Below are 22,772 nucleotides of genomic sequence, written 5' to 3' on the forward strand. Positions count from 1 at the left end.
ACGTCGTGAGCAGTGGGCATTACAGACGAACGTTCACCTAATTTTCCCCAGTCAATGAATGGCCATAGCTACACTGTTATGAATTTCATTCTATTTGTTTTGTTATATTTAATAACAATCTCATTAAGAATGTGGTACTTTAATTTAAAATTTGCAAAAAGTATCACCTCCTCCAAAATATCTAAAGATAATGATATACTTATAATAGTTGACTGTTTGTTTTTGTAAATAATGTGATTTTGTATGTCATAAATGTCTTGGTATCAAAACATTTTTTTTAAATTTTACACCAATAATGAATTTGAATTGATTTGATTTTACACTTGAATATACGGAAGCGTATTAGGGACATAGAAAAAATAAAATTGTCAGTGAACTTTTTTTTCAAAGTCGAAATTTTGACTTTTCAAATCTCGAAATTTTGACTTTAACTTGAAATTTTGACATTTCAAATCCCGAAATTTTGACATAAACTTGAAATTTTTACTTTCAAAAATCTTGAAATTTCGACTTTTTGAAAAAGTCGAAATATTGACTTTTTTGAAACTCGAAATTTCGACTTATGAAAAGTCGATATTTTTACTTTAAACTAGAAATTTCGACTTTTTTAAACTCAAAATTTCGACTTTTATAAAACTCAAAATTTCGACTTATTTTAAACTCGAAATTTCAACTTATTTTAAATTCAAAATTTCGACTTTTTGTAAAATCAAAATTTCGACTTTTCTAAAACTCGAAATTTTGACTTATTTTAAACTCGAAATTTCAACTTATTTTAAACTCAAAATTTGGACTTTTTGTAAACTCAAAATTTCGATTTTTTTTTTACAATCGAAATTTCGACTTTGATCTCTTTTAAAACTTTGATGTTAGTTTTCAAACACAGTTATTACAATTTTAGAAGGATTAGACATGGACGCAAATTATTAAAGCGTCATTAACACATTTTGGCAATTTATATTTTGAAATAGGTTTTGTTCCATGTTTTAGTTCCCACGACACTGTCATAGAATCGTCATATCTGAGAACATATAACATCGCAGTTTCAAAGGCCTGTTTGGTTTTCCAATAGCAAGTCACTGACTTTGCCTTGTTTAAACAATGGTAAATCAAGTAGCCAAAAATGCCATGCATATTCAGGACGACAAATGAGCTGCTCGGTTTTCTAGTTTTGGAATTTTGAAATAAATAAATGGTTCTTTTTTCTGGAATATTGATTAAACTCTACAAGTTGACATTCTTATGACACAACTATTAACCCTTGTCTTTATATATCAGACTGTTGAATAAAAATAAGTCGTAACATGGGTGTATCGGAATAACGGGGTTGTCTTGATACACATATCTGAAGTCCAGACTTGAAATATGTATTTAAACGTGAAACATATTTTATTTATTCTTCGGCAAGAACAAGATTTTCTATCTAAAATAACCTCAGAGTCTTTAAAATGGTTTAGTTTATTAAAATGTGCTTATTAAGTTTATGATGTATATGGCTCCGCGCTTGCTGATATAAATGACTGTGAATGTGGTAATCGCAAACGTATAAATACTTAGGAAAATTCGAAATTTTGAGTTAAAACAAGTCGAAATTTTGAGTTAAAAAAAAGTCGAAATTTCGAGTTTAGAAAAAAACGAAATTTCCAGTTTTAAAAAAGGTCGAAATTTTGAGTTTAAGTCGAAATTTCGACTTTTTATAAAGGCAAAATTTCGAATTCTAAAAAAGTCAAAATTTCAAGATTTTAGAAAGTCAAAATTTCAAGATAAGAAAAGTTAAAATTTCGAGTTAAAGTCGAAATTTTAAGATTTGAAATGTCAAAATTTCGACTTTGAAAAAAAAGTTCACTACTACTTTTATTTTTTCTATGTCCCTAATACGCTTCCGTATTGAATATAAAGTGTCAACCCTGACATATCAAACAATATTGACATTAAGATATTTTTTGCCAAATGACTTTTTTTAGATTGGATATGTTATCCTCCTCTACAGCTGCTCTCAAGTCATTACTGTCCATTCTTTTTCTCATCTGCACTTCCCTTGAAAAGAAGCTGGTAATCTGTTGTGCAGTCAAGTATTCATTTCTGCTAAAACTGTATTTTCTAAAAAGACTATTTTTTCATTACGCATTTAATCAGCAACTACAACTGGGTCCTACTTTTTTCCAGTTTGCTTTCCTTTGTCAAATTTTTGAATAAGATATTCTTTCTGATGAACACTAAATTGCACTTGTGATTTCTAAGCCCATCCTTGATATAACTTTGATGAAGAAGTTTCATTTTGAGTGTTGTCAGAAGCAAGTGTGATAAAATCAGCAAAGCTTGCACTTTCTTTTTTCAGCATACATTGACTTTGATCTGTCTGACAGAGGTTACTTTTCCTATCTGAAGTCACAGAATCCTAGCATAACATGCTGATCTAAGTTAGCACTCCTGCTGAATGTTTGCACACAACCTTCATTTGGACATTAAAATAAATCTTTCTTTTAGCATTTGTCTTTGGTATGTTGATAGAAGGAAGAACAGCAATGGAATTTGTCCAGTTAGCAACCATATTCATTTCTGTAACTTTAATATTTTCTTTGGAGATTTTAGTTCATGGGAAAACTTTTCCTAAAATATAAAATTAACTAAGTGATGCTATCAGTCAGGGGTATTATACAAGTGTTTTTATACGCCCGTCAAAATTTTGACGGGACGTATTATGGTATACAAATGTCCTGCATCCATCCGTCCGTCTGTCCGTCCGTCTGTCCGTCCGTCTGTCCGTCGTACCGTCCGTCGTACCGTCCGTCCGTCCGTCCGTCCGTCTGTCTGTCTGTCTGTCTGTCTGTCTGTCTGTCCGGCGTAAACATGTCGCACCGTAACTCGAGAACGGCTTATCCAAATTTCATGAAACTTAATACAGTTGTTTCTTATGGTGGTCAAATGATCTGTATACTTTTTGGTGAAAATAAAAGTAAATTTTTTTTAGTTACGGCACTTTGTAACTAAAACAGGGGTGTGTTTTTTTTCACATGTCGCACTGTATCTCAAAAACGATTTTTGATTATTGCTTAAAACTTTACACACTTCTTAGTTATATTAATCTTACGATCTGTATACTTTTTGGTGATGATTCAAAATTTCATTTTTGAGTTATTGAGTATTTTGTAAAAAAGGGGGAGGGTTTTTTTTACATGTCGCGCCGTATCTCAAAAATGATTTATCGTTATTGCTTAAAACTTTACACACTTCTTTGTTTTATCAATCCTAAGATCTATATACTTTTTGGTGATGATTCAAAATTTTATTTTAGTGATATTTAGTTTTTTGAAGAAAAAAAATGAGGGAGGGTTCACATGTCCCGCTGTATCTGAAAACAATATATAGTTTATTGGTTATTGCTTAAAACTTTCTCAGAAACTATTTATGCTTATTGTATTAAACTTCCACACCAGACGTCGGGCGTATCATGCGCTCATGACGCAGCTGTTTATTTTATTTACTGGTATAGGTAAATTATTTCATGATGTAGAGTTATGTCCCTTTCAACATTCATGTATTTTTTTATTTATATAAGTAAAAAAAGTCTTATTTTGTTCCACTTGTGAATTTCTTTTTGACTACATTGCTCTGAAAGAGTGTTTGATTGTGTTTCATTAAAAGATGTCTGTACTATATACTTTTGGGGGGGGGGGGGCTTACTGGTTGCTGGTTGTCTGGTTTTGTAACTAGTCCCTTGCGCGCGCCTACAGACTTGGTAGAAGGGGACTTTAGGTTTGCACTCCATCGGTCAGTCAGTCAGTCAATTCAATTTTCCACATTTTTTTGTACATGCTTGAAGATATTGATTTGATATTTGGTGTATTGTTTTATTTTGTCTACCTTTTGCAAGACCATAGGTTTTCCACACAGTTACACCATCTTTGCTGAATTGAAAGTTGTGATATTATGTCGTGTGATGATATTGCAGGTATTGGTTTGGCAGCTGCATCACTTTTTTGCAACATCAATAACGACATCAACCACTTTAACTTTGTATGTTCTTCCGGCAAATTGTTTGAAGTCAATCGCCCTTAAAAATAGAAATGATAAGACTATAATTTACTTTTAAAATTGTTAGACTTTGATACATGTACTTACATTTAATTTGACAAGCATTGAAGACCTAAAATTGCAAATAAAACAGTTTGTTAGTTTTCTTCTTTTACATCTGTCATTTCATATACTTTTAAAGCTTACTACAGTGTAAGCACGCTAAGGGGTATTGGTTTTGCTTATTATTGAAGGCTGTACAGAGACCTATAAGTAAAATTGAGAATGGAAATGGGGAATGTGTCAAAGAGACAACAACCCGACCAAATAAAAAACAACAGCAGAGGGTCACCAACAGGTCTTCAATGTAGCGACTTTTAAAAGTGTCAACTTTTACGTTTTCTAGTTTATGGTCTCACTGGACTCACTAAACAACAGTTTGACGTTGTCGCCACACATGTTACAGACTTGAGAAACTCTGAAGTGCGCTCAATAAGAACATGTCTTGCTATTCTCCTTGTAAAATTACGCACTGGATTATCGAACACAATCTTGGGAACTCTTTTCAGCCTTAAGTCCTACAATATACGGCGAGCCGTACACTCAGCTCGAGAGTCTCTAATTAAAAAAAATTTTCCATCATTTTTAGGATTTAACCATATGAGTCATTCCGATTTTGCCCAGAGTCATACAACTCCAACTGCCAAAACATTGTTTACAGGAAACAATGAAGACACAGCTGTTCTGATACTAGATGGGACATACATATGGGTTGCACTAATGACAGGATGATTGCCCGGATAGTGACAGGACGGTTGACCGGACGACATATAAATAGTCATAACTTTTTTGTTATCCGATAGATTTGTTTAATATTTGTAAACCTGAAAAATATTAAACTATATTTTATGAAAATAAAAAAAAAAGAGGGAAAATAATTATTTTTGAGCAAAATAAGTTGACCGGACGGTATTCACACTCGCCAATATACGCTATACATATACAGAAAAGTTCATACCACAAGTTCCAGAAGAAAACCTACAGTATGCACAAAAATCTACCTTTAGTCAAGCCCATGAGTATAGTTGGATCTGATGGCTACATTTTGAGTGTCTTGAGTCCATATTATGCCAATGGCCACAACAACGATGCCTCAATTACCAAGCATTTATTTAAAACCAATGCTGAAGATATAAAGAAATGGATAAAGGACGATGACGTATTAGTAGTCGACAGAGGTTTCAGAGATGCTCAAGCTTTCCTTGAGAGTTTGAACTTGAAATTAGAGATGCCTTGTTTCATCAAAAAGGGACAAAAACAACACACTACCGAGGAGGCAAATTCTTCACGACTTATAACAAAAGTTCGGTGGGTAGTTGAAAGCGCCAATAGACGCATTAAACAGTGGCGCTTTCTCGACAAAGTCGTTTCAAACCACTTCGTTCCCTATATTGGAGATTTTGTCAGAATTGTTTCTGCATTTATTAATTGCTTCCGGGCTCCACTGATTAATGATTTTTGCAATGAAGAGATTGGCCAAACTATGCTGGATAAAGCACAGCTTGGTAACCAGGTACAGAAGTATGTCGAGGACAATAATCTAATTCGCAAAAAGGCTATTTATTCTGAAGTAAATGGCACGGAAAACGTTTTAGATTTTCCTTAACTTACTCTCCAACAAATCGGAGATATTACTATGGGAGTATATCAACTGAAGCAAGCCCCAAGATATACAGAAAGCCATTTATCGGATGACAATTACATGCTCCAGACTTGCCGTGACCGTCCTAATCTATTACGAGTTTTACGAGTAAAACTAGCATCCAGACATTCGTCCTCAAGAGTGTACAGTCTATGGATTGAATTTAGTGGAGATGAAGTCACTGGTTGGTATTGCACCTGTAAAGTTGGCGCCCGGGTGGTTGGTTGTTGTGCGCATATTGCATCTACAATGTGGTACCTTGGTTACAGCAGGTGGGAACTAGAGACACCAAGCACGTGTAAATATGCAATATTAATTAGCAGTGTAATTAAGAAAATAACGTATTTTTGTCTAAGTTTTCATTAAAATCCAGTATAAATTCCAGTAATTCAACTTTTCATTAAGTTTACAAAGAAAAAACACCATAAAACATTCGTATTTTTGAAAATATTTTTAATGGTACGACTTCCCAGTGGTACGACTTTTCGTTGGTACGAAGCAAGTTAACTCGTACCAACGGAAACTCGTACCCAATTGTTTACAATTACAGATTTGGCGGGAGAAAAAGGAGGAGCATAAACAGATGATACGATTACAGTAAACTCCTTAGGTTATATTACCTATTTACCTGTTCGCAAACACTTGGAAAAGAAGGCGGAGCATGATTAAAAGTAAACACCTTAATAACAATGGAATTTGACAACACGTGTTTGCATTGTCAACACAAGGATTTGTATTAATTAGTCTTACTATACAAATCCTTGGTCAACATTATTTTGTAATTTTTATGTGAACAATTTAAAAACGGAGCGAAGGCGTAAACAACTTATGAAACATAGTGATGTTGATCTAATTGAAACTACTGTAAATTGATACCAGTTGGAGGAAAATCTGTTGAGAAAGTTTATGTTGAAGAAAATGAAGACCCTTATGTATGTGATGCATGTTTTAAATCTCTTAAAACAATATACAACAGCAAGAAACAATGCAAACAGTTGACTGACACTCTAAAAAAAAAGTTTCTAATAACTTTAAGAATCTCACCATCAAGTTAGAATATGTACGTAGTGTAAGGCGAAACAGGGACTGTTTAACTGTTTAACCCTTTCTAACACCAAAAGGAAAGCAATTCAGCCCACCCAGAGGATTAATTCCTAATGGCAACAGAAAGAGACTGCAGTTCTCTACACCCATTCCAAGAACTCACACTCAGACTCACAGAATCAGTCCCCTGGCCCTGGTCCTGGCAAAGTTGAGGTAAATATACAACATGTATATGTATATATAAGATAACATTAAATTCTTCAACTTAATATGATCATTGAACATTTTCTACATGTAAATTACAATTACCCTCACTTAAGCCATGATTATTTAACTTTGTATCTCCCACTTCTTGATTTAGAAAAAAATCAACTCAACATACATGACATAAATTTGTGTTACTTATTTGAAACATGCATGTATCTCAGTTTACTGGTATAAAGGAATGCAACAAGTTATGCTAACGTACATATACATGTACAATGTACATGTGACTCACATGTAGACCAGTTTTGTAAGCTTTTGTAAACAATTATTTCTTTTTTTTGTTAGGCCAACTAAAATTAATTAGTAGATTTTCATCCAAATTTTTGAAAAATGGGGCAGGTGGGAGGATTTTATTTTTTAAATTTTATTTCATATGAAACCTTCTTGTCACGTGTTATTCATACATGCAGTATAATAATAAGCTTATATCATGTAAATACATCCATAAAGTATTTTATATAAGACAATAACAATCAAAACCAAGGAGTAACCAGAGACTCATAAAACCAAAAGACATTTACATCAACAGTTACAAATAATAAGTAGGAAACAACACGAACTCCACTAAATTCCAGGAGTGAAATCAAATGCTCCTGAAGGGTAAGCATTACCTGCACCGTATACGACACCCGTCATGTTCAGTGGAGGATCCAGAGGGGGGGTTCCGGTGGTGCGCACCCCCCCTTTATTTTGGCCGATCAATGCATTTGAATCGGGACATATGTTTTGCACCCCCCCTTTGGCCTGGGCTAGCACCCCCCTTTCGAAAATTCCTGCATCCGCCACTGATGTTATTTCTTTGTTCAGCTCGGTAATGATAGAAGGTTGTTAGGACTGAGGAAGAATATCACAGAGATATATATGATTGCTGACACACTTTTGTCAGTATGGCGACCATAAAATTGCTTGAGTGATGACCTTTATAATTTGATTGATTTATAGCCCTGTCTTAGCAACTTTTGAGAAAGCAGTATATTCCTCGTTCAACAAAAAACAACGTACTTTGAGCTAGATTTAGAGTCACGTATCAATTGAGACACATATACTCCATATTTAAAGTTACAAAAAAATAATTCATACAGACTTCATCCCCATTTACAGGTAATGCCTGCCTCATATTAAAATGAAGCAAATGCATTGGTAAGCAATGCTAGTACGATAAGTACAGAATAAAAGGAAAACTCAAACGGTGTTGAAATAATAGGCTTGGTCCTTAATATGCAAGATGCATATATAGTTACAATGTAGAACATAAAGTTGTTTAATGACTCTATCATGGGTATTGGGAAAGATAATGTTTGCTGTTTTTTCCACAAAAAACGAAAGACATGGCTAATTCCTAATCTAAGAGCTTGATAAAATTAATAAATTAAAAATGCGCATGTTTGTCGATTTTCTGAACTCAATATACGGTCACCAATCTAAAAAGTTCATGCTCGTGTCAATTTCTTTATTCCAGTCAAATGTGTTCCACGATTCTTACGCTTTTGGGTTTCATTCACAGTCCAAATTTCTTGAAACAAAGTCATTGTATAAATAAAATAGATCGAAGGTGTGACTTGCGGTGATTTGCGTTTTTGAACACAGCGTATTACTCGTAACCCGAATATTTCATGCCCTTCTCGTAATCAATCTCTATTCTCGGTAAATGATGTTGTCATCATAGATCAGCAGAATATATTGACTTAATCATTCAGTAAGAATACTCTAAGAAATACGAAAACCGAAATTTGAAACAGGAAATTTTACATGAAACGAAATTATCAACGGTTACCGGTAACGGAAATGAACAAAATCCGGAAATCGTAATTTTTTCAAAAATAAAAAAAAAAGCAGGGCGGGAAGATTTCAGAGGGGCTGGCGGGGATGAAAATCTATCAATTAATTTTAATTGATTTACATGTATAAGCATGTTTTGTCCTAGTGTATAATATGAGACTATCATTTTTGTTGAGCCTGCAACTTTTGTTGAAGAAAGCAGGACATACATGTAGGGATAGTGTTCCGTAGGCGGCGCTAGCTAACTTCTTAAAAGCTTTATATTTTAGAAGGTGGAAGACCTGGATGCTTCATACATTAATTGTAAAATGTATATAGATGCCTCATGTTACCAAGTTTCTGTCAGTCACATGTCCAATTTCCCTGACCTCATTTTCATGGTTCAGTGACTACTTGAAAAAAGTTATGATTTTTTATACAACCGCAAAAATTTTAATTTTTCGTCGTATATTGCTATCACGTTGTCGTCGTCCTGCGTCGTCGTTGTCGTCCGAATACTTTTAGTTTTCGCACTCTAACTTTAGTAAAAGTGAATAGAAATCTATAAAATTTTAACACAAGGTTTATAACCACAAAAGGAAGGTTGGGATTGATTTTGGGAGTTTTGGTCCCAAAATTTAAGAAATTAGGGGCCAAAAAGGGCCCAAATAAGCATTTTCTTGGTTTACGCACTATAACTTTAGTTTAAGTTAATAGAAATCTATGAAATTTTGACACAAGGTTTATGACCACAAAAGGAAGGTTGGGATTGATTTTGGGAGTTTTAGTTCAAACAGTTTAGGAATTAGGGGCCAAAAAAGGGCCCAAATAAGCATTATTCTTGGTTTTCGCACAATAACTTTAGTATAAGTAAATAGAAATCAATGAAAATTAAACACAAGGTTTATGACCACAAAAGGAAGGTTGGGATTGATTTTGGGAGTTGAGGTCTGAACAGTTTAGGAATTAGGGGCCAAAAAAGGGCTCAAATAAGCATTATTCTTGGTTTTCGCACAATAACTTTAGTATAAGTAAATAGAAATCTTTGAAATTTAAACACAAGGTTTATGACCATAAAAGGAAGGTTGGGTTTGATTTTGGGAGTTTTGGTCCCAACAGGTTTTTAGGAATAAGGGGCCCAAAGGGTCCAAAATCGAACTTTGTTTGATTTCATCAAAAATTGAATAATTGGGGTTCTTTGATATGCCGGATCTAACTGTGTAGGTAGATTCTTAATTTTTGGTCCCGTTTTCCAATTGGTCTACATTAAGGTCCAAAGGGTCCAAAATTAAACTTAGTTTGATTTTAACAAAAATTGAATCCTTGGGGTTCTTTGATATGCTGAATCTAAAAATGTACTTAGATTTTTGATTATTGGCCCAGTTTTCAAGTTGGTCCAAATCGGGGTCCAAAATTAAACTTTGTTTGATTTCATCAAAAATTGAATAATTGGGGTTCTTTGATATGCCAAATCTAACTGTGTATGTAGATTCTTAATTTTTAGTCCTGTTTTCAAATTGGTCTACATTAAATACCAAAGGGTCCAAAATTAAACTAAGTTTGATTTTAATAAAAATTGAATTCTTTGGCTTTTTTGATATGCTGGATTTAATCATGTACTTTGATTTTTGATTATGGGCCCAGTTTTCAAGTTGGTTCAAATCAGGATCCAAAATTATAATATTAAGTATTGTGCAATACTAAGCAAGAAATTTTCAATTGCACAGTATTCAGCAATAGCAAGAAATCTTCAATTGCACAGTATTGTGCAATAGCAAAAAATGTTCAATTGCACAGTATTGTGCAATAGCAAGAAATCTTCAATTGCACAGTATTGTGCAATAGCAAATGTTTTCAATTGCACAGTATTGCACAATAGCAAGAAATATCTAATTGCACAATATTGTGCAATAGCAAGAAATTTTCAATTGATTGGAGTTATCTTTCTTTGTCCAGAATAGTAGTTGAATCAACTTAAATCATTGTTTTATACAATGCACAATGTATATTCACTTTTACTACCAACTGATAAATTAAAACACTCTTTACCATTCAGTGATAACAAGCACTTTTTGTTACATTTTAATATTTTATGATGTATTTAAATGAGTAGTTATTGTTGCAAACTCCATTAGAAATTTGAATTGAGATCAGTTTTGAAAAAAGGGAAAGGGGGATGTGAAAAAAAAATGGTGGGGGGGGGGGGGGGGGGGGTTAATTTCTCTCATTTCAGATTTCATAAATAAAAAGAAAATTTCTTCAAACATTTTTTTGAGAGGATTAATATTCAACAGCATAGTGATTGCTCAAAGACAAAAAAAATATTTTAAGTTCATTAGACCACATTCATTCTGTGTCCAAAACCTATACTGTGTCAACTATGTAATCACAATCCAAATTTAGAGCTGAATCCAGCTTGAATGTTGTGTCCATACTTGCCCCAACCGTTCAGGGTTCAACCTATGCGGTCGTATAAAGCTGCACCCTGCGGAGCATCTGGTTGTAATATGAAATACTATCTTATTGTAAGTAACAGGATACTATATATTTTGGTATGTGCATACCTAACCTTGCAAGGTCCTCATACCGATCATACACAGTCTGCACCAAAAACGTTTTCAACTTCTAGTCCGAAGACCAACATTCTGACATTTTTCTTATTGGGCCAAACAAAGTTTTGCAAAAACTTACAAGTCCGAACCAAATTTGACTAGTCTGGGGCATCGGACTAGTGGCTAACCGTGCAGACTGTACATTTTTCACTTGACCTCAACCTAATTTCATGGATCAGTGAACAAGGTTAAGTTTTGGTGGTCAAGTCCATATCTCAGATACATGTACATGTACTATAAGCAATATGTCTACTGTAATCAGTGTATGGAAGGACTGTAAGGTGTACATGTCCAACTGGCAGGTGTCAATTGACCTTGACCTCATTTTCATGGTTCAGTGGTTATAGTTTAAAAGTTTTTGAGTTTGGTCTTTTTATCCAATACTATATGCAATAAGTCAACTATATTTGGTGTATGGAAATATTTGATGACTATATGTCAGTGGTTCAGTGGTTATAGTTAAGTTTTTGAGTTTGGTCTTTTTATCCAATACTATATGCAATAAGTCAACTATATTTGGTGTATGGAAATATTTGATGACTATATGTCAGTGTTTCAGTGGTTATAGTTAAGTTTTTGAGTTTGGTCTTTTTATCCAATACTATATGCAATAAGTCAACTTTATTGGGTGTTTATCCAATACTATATGCAATAAGTCAACTATATTTGGTGTATGGAAATATTTGATGACTATATGTCAGTCGCTCAGATTGAATTTGACCTTGACCTCATTTTCATGGTTCATTGCTCAGTGTTAAGTTTATGTTTAAATTGTAATTAAGCTTAATATTTAGGACTACCGGTATCAACATAATATCAATGATTAGTAAAGAAGGAGAGACATTACAGCGTGTGCACTCTTGTTATTTTATTTTCAACCGTCATGGAAGATTTGTCACCTCACCTCACCTTTTCTCTTCATGCCGGTCGGCATTTAAGGCCCTTGAAAGATTTGTATGCCCCATTTATGAGCATTATGTTTTCTGGTCTGTGCGTCCGTCAATCGTATGTTCATTCGTCTGTTCGTCCCTCCGTCTGTCCTGCTTCAGGTTAAAGTTTTTGGTCAAGGTAGTTTTTGATGGAGTACACATGTTCCTTTTGATATGATCTTTCTAATTTTAATGCCAAATTAGAGATTTCCCCCAATTTTCACGGTCCATTGAACATAGAAAATGATAGTGCCAATGGGGCATTTATGTACCAGGGACACATTCTTGTTGCATTGTCAGTTGAAAAGCAAACTCAAATCATAAGAACTGAAATGTTGGAATTTTGTACTTTATTTTACAGTTGTGTTATTATCTGTACATGTTATTTTAGTCATATATATATATATATATATAGACATAATAAAACCTTTGCAACATTAACCTTGATAAAGGAGGGCATGCACGCAGTACAAGATCAATTTCACATAATAGTAGTCCTGCAAAAAAAGTGGAGCTTTAATTATACCTGTCAATGCATGTATTTGTGTACCTGCAATTTGTACAATAGTTGAATAGTTGGTTTGTTGCAGGATGAATTAATGTATGGTTACAGTCATTCCTATATTTATATAACCTAAAGGAAGACCATTGTATCAATACTTGAAAACATGTAGCTCATTCTTTTCTCCAATTAATATATATATGTACATTATATTAATTAAAAATGTCTATAATCTGGTGATAAAATTGTATTTTTTGTTTGTCATCACAGAAGTCTGTCGAAAATGTAGAAGTGACATGGTGCATGCCATCCTGGACAAAGATAATCCTACAGAAAGCCTATATGCACCTGTAAATGCAAATTCTGAAGATACATGTACCACCATTACTACTGTCTCAGAGGAGGTAGGAATTCTATTACAATAACCATGATAAAAGATATGATTGAAATATTACTGTGAGATGTTTGTGAGGGTGAAAATATATATGATATATAATGTAAGAATTTACTTTTGGGAAAGTCAGTACAAATTGTGTTTTAAAATAAGTATTACAAAGTAGCTACGATATTTTTTAGAAACTGTAATTGTAAGATGCTATTGATTTATAAAAAAAGTATCAAAACAACTTTTTTTTTTCTCCAAGTAAAACAGTAGAATGGAGCAGTTACATGTATGTACTGACATCATCAAAATTGCATATTTTTCTAACATTGCAACAAATTATTGGTTCGTAAATGACTATCATGCAAATACAATTAACTGCCAATAATATGCATCATCATGCATGTAAGATGTTGATGAAGATGATCCTTCCTTTAAAGCTATTTAAGAAAAGCCTCCAATACTTAGCTTCTTGAAATTTTTCTTCTGAACTCCAGAAAAAAATAGCAAGATTTAAAATATTGAAAAAAAAATTGTAACACGCATTAGCATAATTAGGAAAGTAATATTTTCTGATGAAAATATAAACAGGATTTTGCAAAAGATATATTTGTTAACCAATTTCAAGTATTTGACCAATTTTAACATCCCTTTATATTTGTTTTAGCTATAAATAAGCTTTGTGTAAATTACAAAATAAGCCACATGAGGTCAATATTACATGTATGTGAAATATTGTAAATTCATATATATAATATTGCCCTAAGTTCATTTGATGTATACAATCTATTTCTTTTATTATGATACAGAGAGCAAGCCCAGACAATATTTCCTGTGATTTCCAACAGAACAAAAATGATGAATATCAGGAAGAAGATGCTGCAAGCTGTAGCACACAGGTAAAATGAAAACCTTAACTGTCCTAACTTTAATGGCCAAAATACAAGGATTCTCTAGTTTGCAAACAATTTATTAGTCCCCTACTGTTGAAGGCGAAGTGAACTTAAGGTTTGCACTCTGGGCTGAGTACACAGTTATTGTTCCTTGAATATTTGTTGTCCACAATTATGTTCCCTAGTGTACATGTGTCCGTATTGTGAGTTAGAGCCAATAAAGTTTTCTATAATTTTGATATAGTTTGTCCCAAAAGTAGAACAACACACTGTAAGAATTTTATTGAGAAACTGCAGGTGTGATTTTTTTATTTCCATTTATTGTCTTAAGGAAATGCACCACGAAATAACTGTGTTTCCTCAGACCCTCTGCATGTCCATTCTGTCAGTCCGGCAAATCAGTTTTCCACCTTTTTCCTGCATGCTTGAAGATATTGATTTGATATTTGGTATATTGTTTTATCATGACAAGTTACAGATCAATTTTGATTTTTGTTCTGATCTGATAATTTTGTGCAGAATTATAATTGAACTTCAAAAAATTCACTTGCATAATCAGTTTGATCAGTTTCCCAGATTTTTTTCGTCATGACTGAAGATTTTGACTTTGATATGTTGTAAACATGTTCAAAATATTGCACTTTTAATTTCAAAATATTCATTTAACCATGTCAAAATTTCATAATGCAAGAAATATCTCTGTATAAGCTTGTCAATACCTTTTGTGTCTAATTTTCAATTAGGGTCAATGTTTATGTCTAAAAGGTCCAAAATTAAACTTTATTTGACCTCAACAAAAAATTACTTCTAGGGGACCTAGATGTGCTTAATTGAAAAAATTAATCTAAATTTTTAAAGATTTTTCGTCTGTTTTTTTAAATTGGTCCACATAAAGGTTTAAAGGATTCCAACTCAGACTTAGTTTGATTTTAACCACAATTGAATTCTTGTGATACTTTGTGTAATCTACACATGTATTTACTTTTTATACAACCGTAAACAAAATTTGAGGTGGTATATTGGTATCCTGTTGTTGTCGTCAGCGACGTCTGAAGATATTTAGTTTCCTGTAATTTCAACGCAAAGTTTGAAACCATAAAAGGAAGGTTGAGGATTATGGTCCCAATAGTTAACGAATTAAGAGCATAAAAAAGGGCCCAAAGAAGCATTATTAAACCCCATGCATTGAAGTTGCGGAGGGTTTTTGCCCTGTCCGTCCGTCCATCCTGTTTCTTGTCATCACAACTCCTCTCAAACCACACAACAGGATTTCACAAAACCTTTTTAGATAATAAGGACATACAATGTAGTTGTGCATATCGACAGGAAATTAGGATTCAATTTTTTTACTTGGAGTTACGTCCCTTTGAACTTATTTACATTAATGTACTACAACTCCTCTGAAACTACACAATAGAATTTCATGAAACTTTGTAGATAATAAGGAAATATTATGTAGATGTGCATATTGACAGGAAATTAAGATTCATTTTTATGTCCCATTTATGGGCATTATGTTTTCTGGTCTGTGTCCGTTCGTTCGTCCGTGTGTCCCGCTTCAGGTTAAAGTGTTCAGTCGAGGTAGTTTTTGATGAAGTTGAAGTCCAATCAACGTGAAACTTAGTACACATTTTCCCTCTGATATGATCTTTCTAATTTTAATGCCAAATTAGAGTTTTTACTCCATTCTCACGGTCCACTGAACATATAAAATGATAGTGTGGATGGGGCATCTGTGTACTAGGGACACATTCTTGTTTTTTTTCTTACACTTATTTCATTTCTCCAATGACAATGTGGGGACATTGGGTATGTGAGCGTGCTCACTAAGGTTCTTTAATACGATTTTCCAGACAATTATAAACTTGTGTGTAAGTGTATGGATCGTTCTTTGATACATGTATGCCTAATCTAACTGTGTATTTAGATTATTTTTTTTTTATCCCAATTTCAAATTGGTCTACATTAAGGTCCAAAGGGTCTTAAATAAACTGAATTTGATTTTAACAAAAATTGAAATCTTTGGGTTCTTTTATATGCTAAATCTAAACCTGTAGTTAGATTTCTTTTGATTATGGGCCCAGTTTTCAAATTGAATTCTTAAGGTTTTTTGATATGCTGTATCTAACCACAAATTAAGATTTTGGATATTGGACCTAAATAGGTAAATTGTTATGCGTTAATTTTTTTCTACATTGACTAGAGGTATAGGGGAGGGTTGAGATCTCAAAAAAATGTTTAACCCGTCACATTATTAGGAGCCCCTGGCCTTTGTTAGTCTTGTATGATTTTTAATTTAAGGTTTCTTGTGTATAATTTATAGTTAAGTTTGACGTCCATTATCACTGAACTAGTATATATATTTGTTTAGGGGCCAGTTGAAGGACACCTCCGGGTGCAGAAGTTTCTCGCTGACCTTCAGGGTTGTTGTCTCTTTGACACATTCCACATTTCCATTCTCAACTTTAGATGTCCAAATAAATTTTTTAAGTTCTTGGACCAATTTCATTCTCTCTCAGAAACCTATGCTGTGTCAAATATTTAATCACACTTCAAATTCTGAGCTGTATCGAGCTTGAATGGTGTGTCCATGTGTTGCAAATAATGATTACTTTCTGATAAATTTGACCATGTTGAGGCACTTATGTCCTGACTCTTACTTTTGGTTATCAAATATAAACTGACTCAGCTTCATGATTTTATTTATGCAGCCTCAAGACTCAAGAGATAGTTTGAATCTCAATTTTATCTAGATTATCATAATATTTCTTATCTTTTCAGATGTTAAATGCTGATTCTCAGGGTAGTTTGTGGTTACCGAATAGCCAGTACACTGACACCAGTGAACATATAGACAACTCAGATATCCCTCATTATGATATTTCAGTGAAACGTAAAGCACTTGATAATTTTTTGCAATCCTGTGGTCTTAGCCCTGTGAAGAAACAACTTAAAATCAACTGGAATAATCATCCGAACACACCCAATATGACTATACAATGAAGATCAAACAGATATTTGTACAGGTGGTTAATGTTCTTGCACCAGGACAAGGAAGTCATCTTCTACATTCAGTCATGAATTTATCTCCTTCAACATCATCTGACAAAACGCTTGAAAATCTACAGCTTATGATTTATCATCTGATTGGGGAACACAGAGACAGATTTTGTCAGTATTTGCAAATAACTTTACTTTTAAAGAAATGAGTACTTATATTCCAGATTTAACAAAATATAGATATACAGCAGCCAGAAAACATGCTTCAGAAAAAGGATAAGGACAGCCTGTATAAATTTCACCATATACCCGCAAAGGGTTGTTTGAACATCAAAGATATTGATGACCTGAAGAAAATTGTAAATGTATTGGTCAAAGAATGGGAAGATGGTATATTCCAACAATTATCCAACTGTAAACAGTATTTAAAGCTTGATTATAAGGTTTGTTTTTGGTATAGATAAAGAAACATGCAATAATGTTATAATTCTAATCCCGTCAACGCAGAACACTAAAATATATTCAGAACAAGGTCCATAGGTGACTGCAGCCTTCAACAATGGAATCACACATTAAGTAAGCTAAGGACCAAAAAAAAAGAAGTTTGAAAGATGAATTAAATTTTGATTTGAAAATGTTGCAATGATATTTATATTTTCCTTACAGCTTTATGATTCTTTAAGAAATCCTACATGCGCCTAGGTGGCTGAGTTAGTCTTAGTAGTTATTACTGTAATCACTAGCCAGTCAACACTGAGCTTGTTATTTCAAACCCAGTGATTACAAGTGCACTCCATTTCAATGGAAGGTCAGTGGTTTTCTTTGGGCAATATGGCTTCCTACGCCAATAAAAACGTATTTCCTACACTCTTTCATGTCATTCTAAAATGAAAATAAACAAAGTTATCTACCTTGAATTGAATTTGTTTTTAACCTCTTTGCTTATACAACTGCATTGTTTATTTTTTTTTTATATGAACTGCATTGTTTATTTTTTTTTTTTTTTTTTTTTTTTTTTTTTTTTTTTTTTTTTTTTTTTTTTTTTATATCTGTGCTCTATGACGTCAGCGCGCAAAATGCAGATAAAGCTAAATAAAAACATATGTGTGGATCGAGTTACCCTACTTTTCAGTGGTTCAATGGTAATTTGGAATTAAAGCAATTTTCTAAAGAGTTATATAATTCTTTTTCTCCAGTGATAATATTTCACAATTCTATTGATGTTGTGGATAGTATAAAACTAGCATCAACATGATCAAAATTCAATTTTAATAAAAAAAAAAAAGAAAATAAGACAAACAATGAAGTTCATCAGTATAAACAAAGAGGTTAAAATTTTTTTTAATTCAAGGTAGATAACTTTGTTTATTTTCATTTTAGAATGACATGAAAGAGTGTAGGAAATACGGCTAATCAATATATTTGTAAGATGATACACATACATGTAAGTGTGTCTCTCCTCAAATGTTAATATTTGCACAATAGATATTATAACCCATTCATTACCTATTGAAATATATATGTTAGTGAAATGATCAAATGTTATTGATATTTGACTTTTTTTTTAAGGAAACAAAAGCAAATTTAGAGAAAATAAATTTGCGATTGAAAGAAGCGAAGGAAGAAACAGAACAAATCAAGAGGAATTGTCGGGACATTATCAAAACTTACCAGGTATGGTTTAAATACCTATTCTGATATTGGCCTGAAAGAACAATGTAAACAAGAAATTTTTAGGATGTCTTTATTATTGAGAAAACTGTGACAGAATAGTAATGGAAATGAGGAATGTGTTAAAGAGACAACAACCCCGTCAAAAGACAGAAAACAGCCCACTGCCACCAATGAGTCTTCAACACAGCGAGAACATCCTACACCCCCTACTTGCTATAGGTATAGCAAAAACGAATACACACACTTAAAATTTTGATAGCACAATTTGTATACAGCATTTCATGTAATGGCTAATTTAGCGTTGATGTCCATTCTACCTGAATTGCAATCACAGAATATCAGGAATACTGTAAACCAACTTATTTTTGCGGATACTTTATTTCACGTTTTACCAATTCTAGTCCATTTCGCGCCTTTTAAAATTCGTGATTTTCTTATTTACTTGACGTAGATTAATAACGATTTACTTATTCGCGACGATTTATATTCGTGTTATTTTTCTCCTCGCGAAAGTCGCGAAAATAAATCGATCTCGAAAATAAGTTGGTTTACAGTACCTTGAATCAATGGGAAAGTAATTTTTTCATGTAATGGTATGATTTTCATACAAATAAAACTCCCTTGATTTATTGTTTGTGTCTTAAAAAATTTCTACACATACTTGCATATTATGAAATGTTTGCTGAGCACAGCCTGATACAACCGCAGAGGTTGAACCATGAACAGTTGGGCCAAATTTTTTATGGTTTTTTATCTTGTCTACCTTTTGCCATTTCCGTTCTTATACCACCAAATTTGATAAAATTTGTTCTCTATGTTCATTACCAACTTGGAATATAGGTAGTTTCATTTTTAAAATAAAGGAGTAGGTTCAGTAAGACCCCTTTTTGGCCCCAAAATATAGCAGTTTACAAAATTGTGAAAATGTAATCTTTTAGCTATTTACTGGAAAGTAGAATGCTCATGCTACATAAATATGGGCTGTTTTTGACAATACAATGCACATATATCAGGTACTAGCATCATTAAGTCATGCTAAATTACTGAAATCTTCACAATTTTAGCGTTTTAGTTAAATTTTAGACAGTTTCTGTCTTTAATGAAAGTGGCCGCATTTGTGTTCATTCATTATATTGAAATGTAAGTTGTATTTGATGATATAACATAACATATATAAAGGTTAAGGATGAACACGGATTCGGCCACTTTATAATTTTTTTAAACCATATGAAAAGTGACGATTTTTGGCATATTTGATAGATTTTTCATATTAATGCTTGAAAGGGAGCATTTTTAATGCCTAAATCAGTTGAAATCTTTCACATAAACTAATTGAATCAATTGAAATAGACACTTAAGTGTTTACAAATTGTTCAAAATCTTTCGTTAGATGAACCTGAAATTTGAGGCCAAAATCGGCGGACCTACTCCTTTCATGTTTCTCACTAATTATGTAATTTAAGCAAAATAATCTTTTAAATTCGGTATACTTTGTCCCCCGCATGTCTATCTAGAATTTCATAATTAAAAACAAAATATCCTCAAAGTTGTTATTGACTCCCTTACACATGTAGTTCATTTGTTTTCTGATTTTTTTAAGAAGTGTAACTAGACATACGGAAATAATATTAGGATTACATGTTACATTCATAAACAAAAAAATCAAGTTTCTATAGGCATAAGAATTTATAAACTAAACTTTATCAGATGAATAGGTCCAATTTGGAAGGCAAATTTCAGCTTTTTATTGCTCTGCTTGGCTATGAAAAATATAAAATAAACTATCGCACCAACCTTGCACCAAAAAGATTTTTTATCTTAAGTTTGATATGTATGAACTCGTCAAAATGTTAAAATTTTTAATTGGTGCAAGTATAGTAAGGTCGTCAAAATTTAAAAAAAAAAATCAAAATCTCTGTACTTTTGCTTATTTCCACAGGTATGACGTCATTTGCCACTACCATTGTGACATCATTGAACCTTTTTTTTTTTTTTTGCCCCACCTACGATAGTAGAGGGGCATTATGTTTTCTGGTCTGTGCATTCGTCCGTCCGTTCGTCGTACTTTCCGTTCGTCCCACTTCAGGTTAAAGTTTTTGGTCAAGGTAGTTTTTGATGAAGCTGAAGTCCAATCAGCTTGAAACTTAGTACACATGTTCCTTATGATATGATCTTTCTTATTTTAAAACAAAATTAAACTTTTGACCCCATTTTCATGGTCCACTGAACATAGAAATTAAAAGTGCGAGTTTCAGGTTAAAGTTTTTGGTCAAGGTAGTTTTTGATGAAGCTGAAGTCCAATCAACTTGAAACTTAGTACACATGTTCCTTATGATATGATCTTTCTTATTTTAAAACAAAATTAAACTTTTGACCCCATTTTCATGGTCAACTGAACATAGAAATTAAAAGTGCGAGTTTCAGGTTAAAGTTTTTGGTCAAGGTAGTTTTTGATGAAGCTGGTGTCCAATCAACTTGAAACTTAGTACACATGTTCCCTTTTGGTTGATCTTTTTACATTTAAGGCCAAATTAGATTTTTTACCCATTTTCACAGTCCATTGAACATGGAAAATGATAATGCGAGTGGGGCATCCGTGTACTTTGGACACATTCTTGTTTTATCTTGTAAACTTGGGCCATTATAGGCCATTATAGCCCCTACTCCTTTGTCATAAAATAGGTTTCTGACACAAAACAAATATCAAGATCTTACAAATCTATTGCTCAATACTGTGCAATTAAAGATTTCTTCTTGAAACTTTAAAAAAAAATTGAAAATAAATTTGAAACCCTTAAAAAAATTGGAACCTCCCAAAACTTTTTGAAATCCCCCTTGGAGCAATGACCCCCACACTTGATCTTTGCCTTTCCCTTGTAGTATGGAACCTTGTATAATTTCAGAGGATCCATACCCTTAAACACAAGTTATTATCTGGAAACTAAATATGTGCTCAATTTTTGGCCCTTTTTTTTTGGATCCAATTCCTGCATGAATGGGGTAACAACCCCCAAACTCAATCCAAGCCTTCCTTTTGTGATATGAAACCTTGTGGTACAATGTCAGATAGATCCATACTCTTACATACAAGCTTAATTGTCCAGAAACTACAAAAATGTGTTTTTGGCCCTTAATTCCAAAACTGTTGGCGCCATAACCCCCAAAATGAAACCAAACCTTCTACTTGTGGTATTAAACATTGTGGAATAATTTCAGAGCAATTGAAATACTTATACACAAGTTATTATCCTGAAAGTAGAAAAATGCTTCTTTAGGACCTCTTTTGGGGCCCTTATTCCAGTTATAAACAGTTGGAACCATCATCCTGAAAATCAATCCCAAACTTCTTTTCGTGGTATTGAGGCTTCTTATAAAATTCCAAATATCCATTCACGTAAACTAAAGTTATTGTCCGGAAACCAATGTGTCTTCAAAGGACGCAGACGACTTCGACATCATACCATTATATGATTCCAAAAATTGTTTTGTGGTTGTATAAAAATAGCTGTAATGTATTTTGCCCTTGATAATGTAAATACTCACATATTTAAGTGTCAGAAAAAGTTTAAATAAGGTTGCTGAAATTCCAAATTGTGTAATTGCAAAATAACTGTGTGTTTTATTATAGGAATCTGAGGAGATAAAATCCAACAGTCCAGATCAACAAGTGAAGAAAAACAGACTGAACTTTGACTTCAGGAGACAGAAAATAAAGACAAAGAAGAGGTAGATAAATGTTTATTGTCTGTCTTAATTTACATTGAGTATTCTTGACATAGTTGAATCTCAGAAGCCCCTCTAATACACCAAATTTATAAAATATGATTTTCATTTTCTAGCCCTGAAGAGATACTGCCGCTACTTGCGGACTCCTAGTCTCCGAGATTATCATCAGCTCAAGAGTCAGTGCATTGGAATTGACATGTATTATGAAACATAAAAAACCCACAAAAGATCACATAAATTTTAAAGGTTACCATTGCATTCCATTCAGA

General features: G+C 33.0%; 2 protein-coding genes across 5 annotated transcripts in view; both read left to right on the forward strand.

The window, feature by feature from the left end:
• The first annotated feature begins 3,930 nt into the window (after positions 1-3,930).
• LOC139521426 (uncharacterized) lies at positions 3,931-5,680 on the forward strand. The gene is made up of 3 exons (XM_071314901.1): positions 3,931-3,952; positions 4,421-4,783; positions 5,013-5,680. Exons 1-3 carry the CDS (start codon positions 3,931-3,933, stop codon positions 5,678-5,680), a joined length of 1,053 nt encoding a protein of 350 aa, XP_071171002.1.
• A 562-nt stretch (positions 5,681-6,242) lies between these two features.
• The window catches only part of LOC139519919 (uncharacterized), a 71,324-nt gene continuing 54,794 nt past the window's right edge, over positions 6,243-22,772 (forward strand). Inside the window, exons 1-6 of one of the 4 annotated variants that reach the window (XM_071312241.1) lie at positions 6,243-6,973; positions 13,099-13,232; positions 14,020-14,109; positions 16,885-17,546; positions 18,673-18,777; positions 22,406-22,491. In XM_071312241.1, coding sequence (XP_071168342.1) covers positions 13,125-13,232; positions 14,020-14,109; positions 16,885-17,106 — 420 coding nt within the window. In that variant the 5' untranslated portion in view covers positions 6,243-6,973; positions 13,099-13,124 and the 3' untranslated portion in view covers positions 17,107-17,546; positions 18,673-18,777; positions 22,406-22,491. Of the gene's footprint in view, positions 6,974-13,098; positions 13,233-14,019; positions 14,110-16,884; positions 17,548-18,672; positions 18,778-22,405; positions 22,504-22,772 lie in introns of those variants that run through there. The other 3 variants (XM_071312239.1, XM_071312238.1, XM_071312240.1) reach the window with 3 other exon arrangements.

Source organism: Mytilus edulis, chromosome 4 (assembly GCF_963676685.1).
Source record: "Mytilus edulis chromosome 4, xbMytEdul2.2, whole genome shotgun sequence".
Lineage (NCBI taxonomy): Eukaryota > Metazoa > Mollusca > Bivalvia > Mytilida > Mytilidae > Mytilus > Mytilus edulis.

Coding starts and splice junctions, on each gene's coding strand:
- LOC139521426 (XM_071314901.1), top strand. CDS start 3,931: ATGTCGTGTGATGATATTGCAG. Junction 3,953..4,420: donor GTCGTGTGATGATATTGCAG/GTATTGGTTTGG, acceptor TACGTTTTCTAG/TTTATGGTCTCACTGGACTC. Junction 4,784..5,012: donor ACTAGATGGGACATACATAT/GGGTTGCACTAA, acceptor TATACGCTATAC/ATATACAGAAAAGTTCATAC.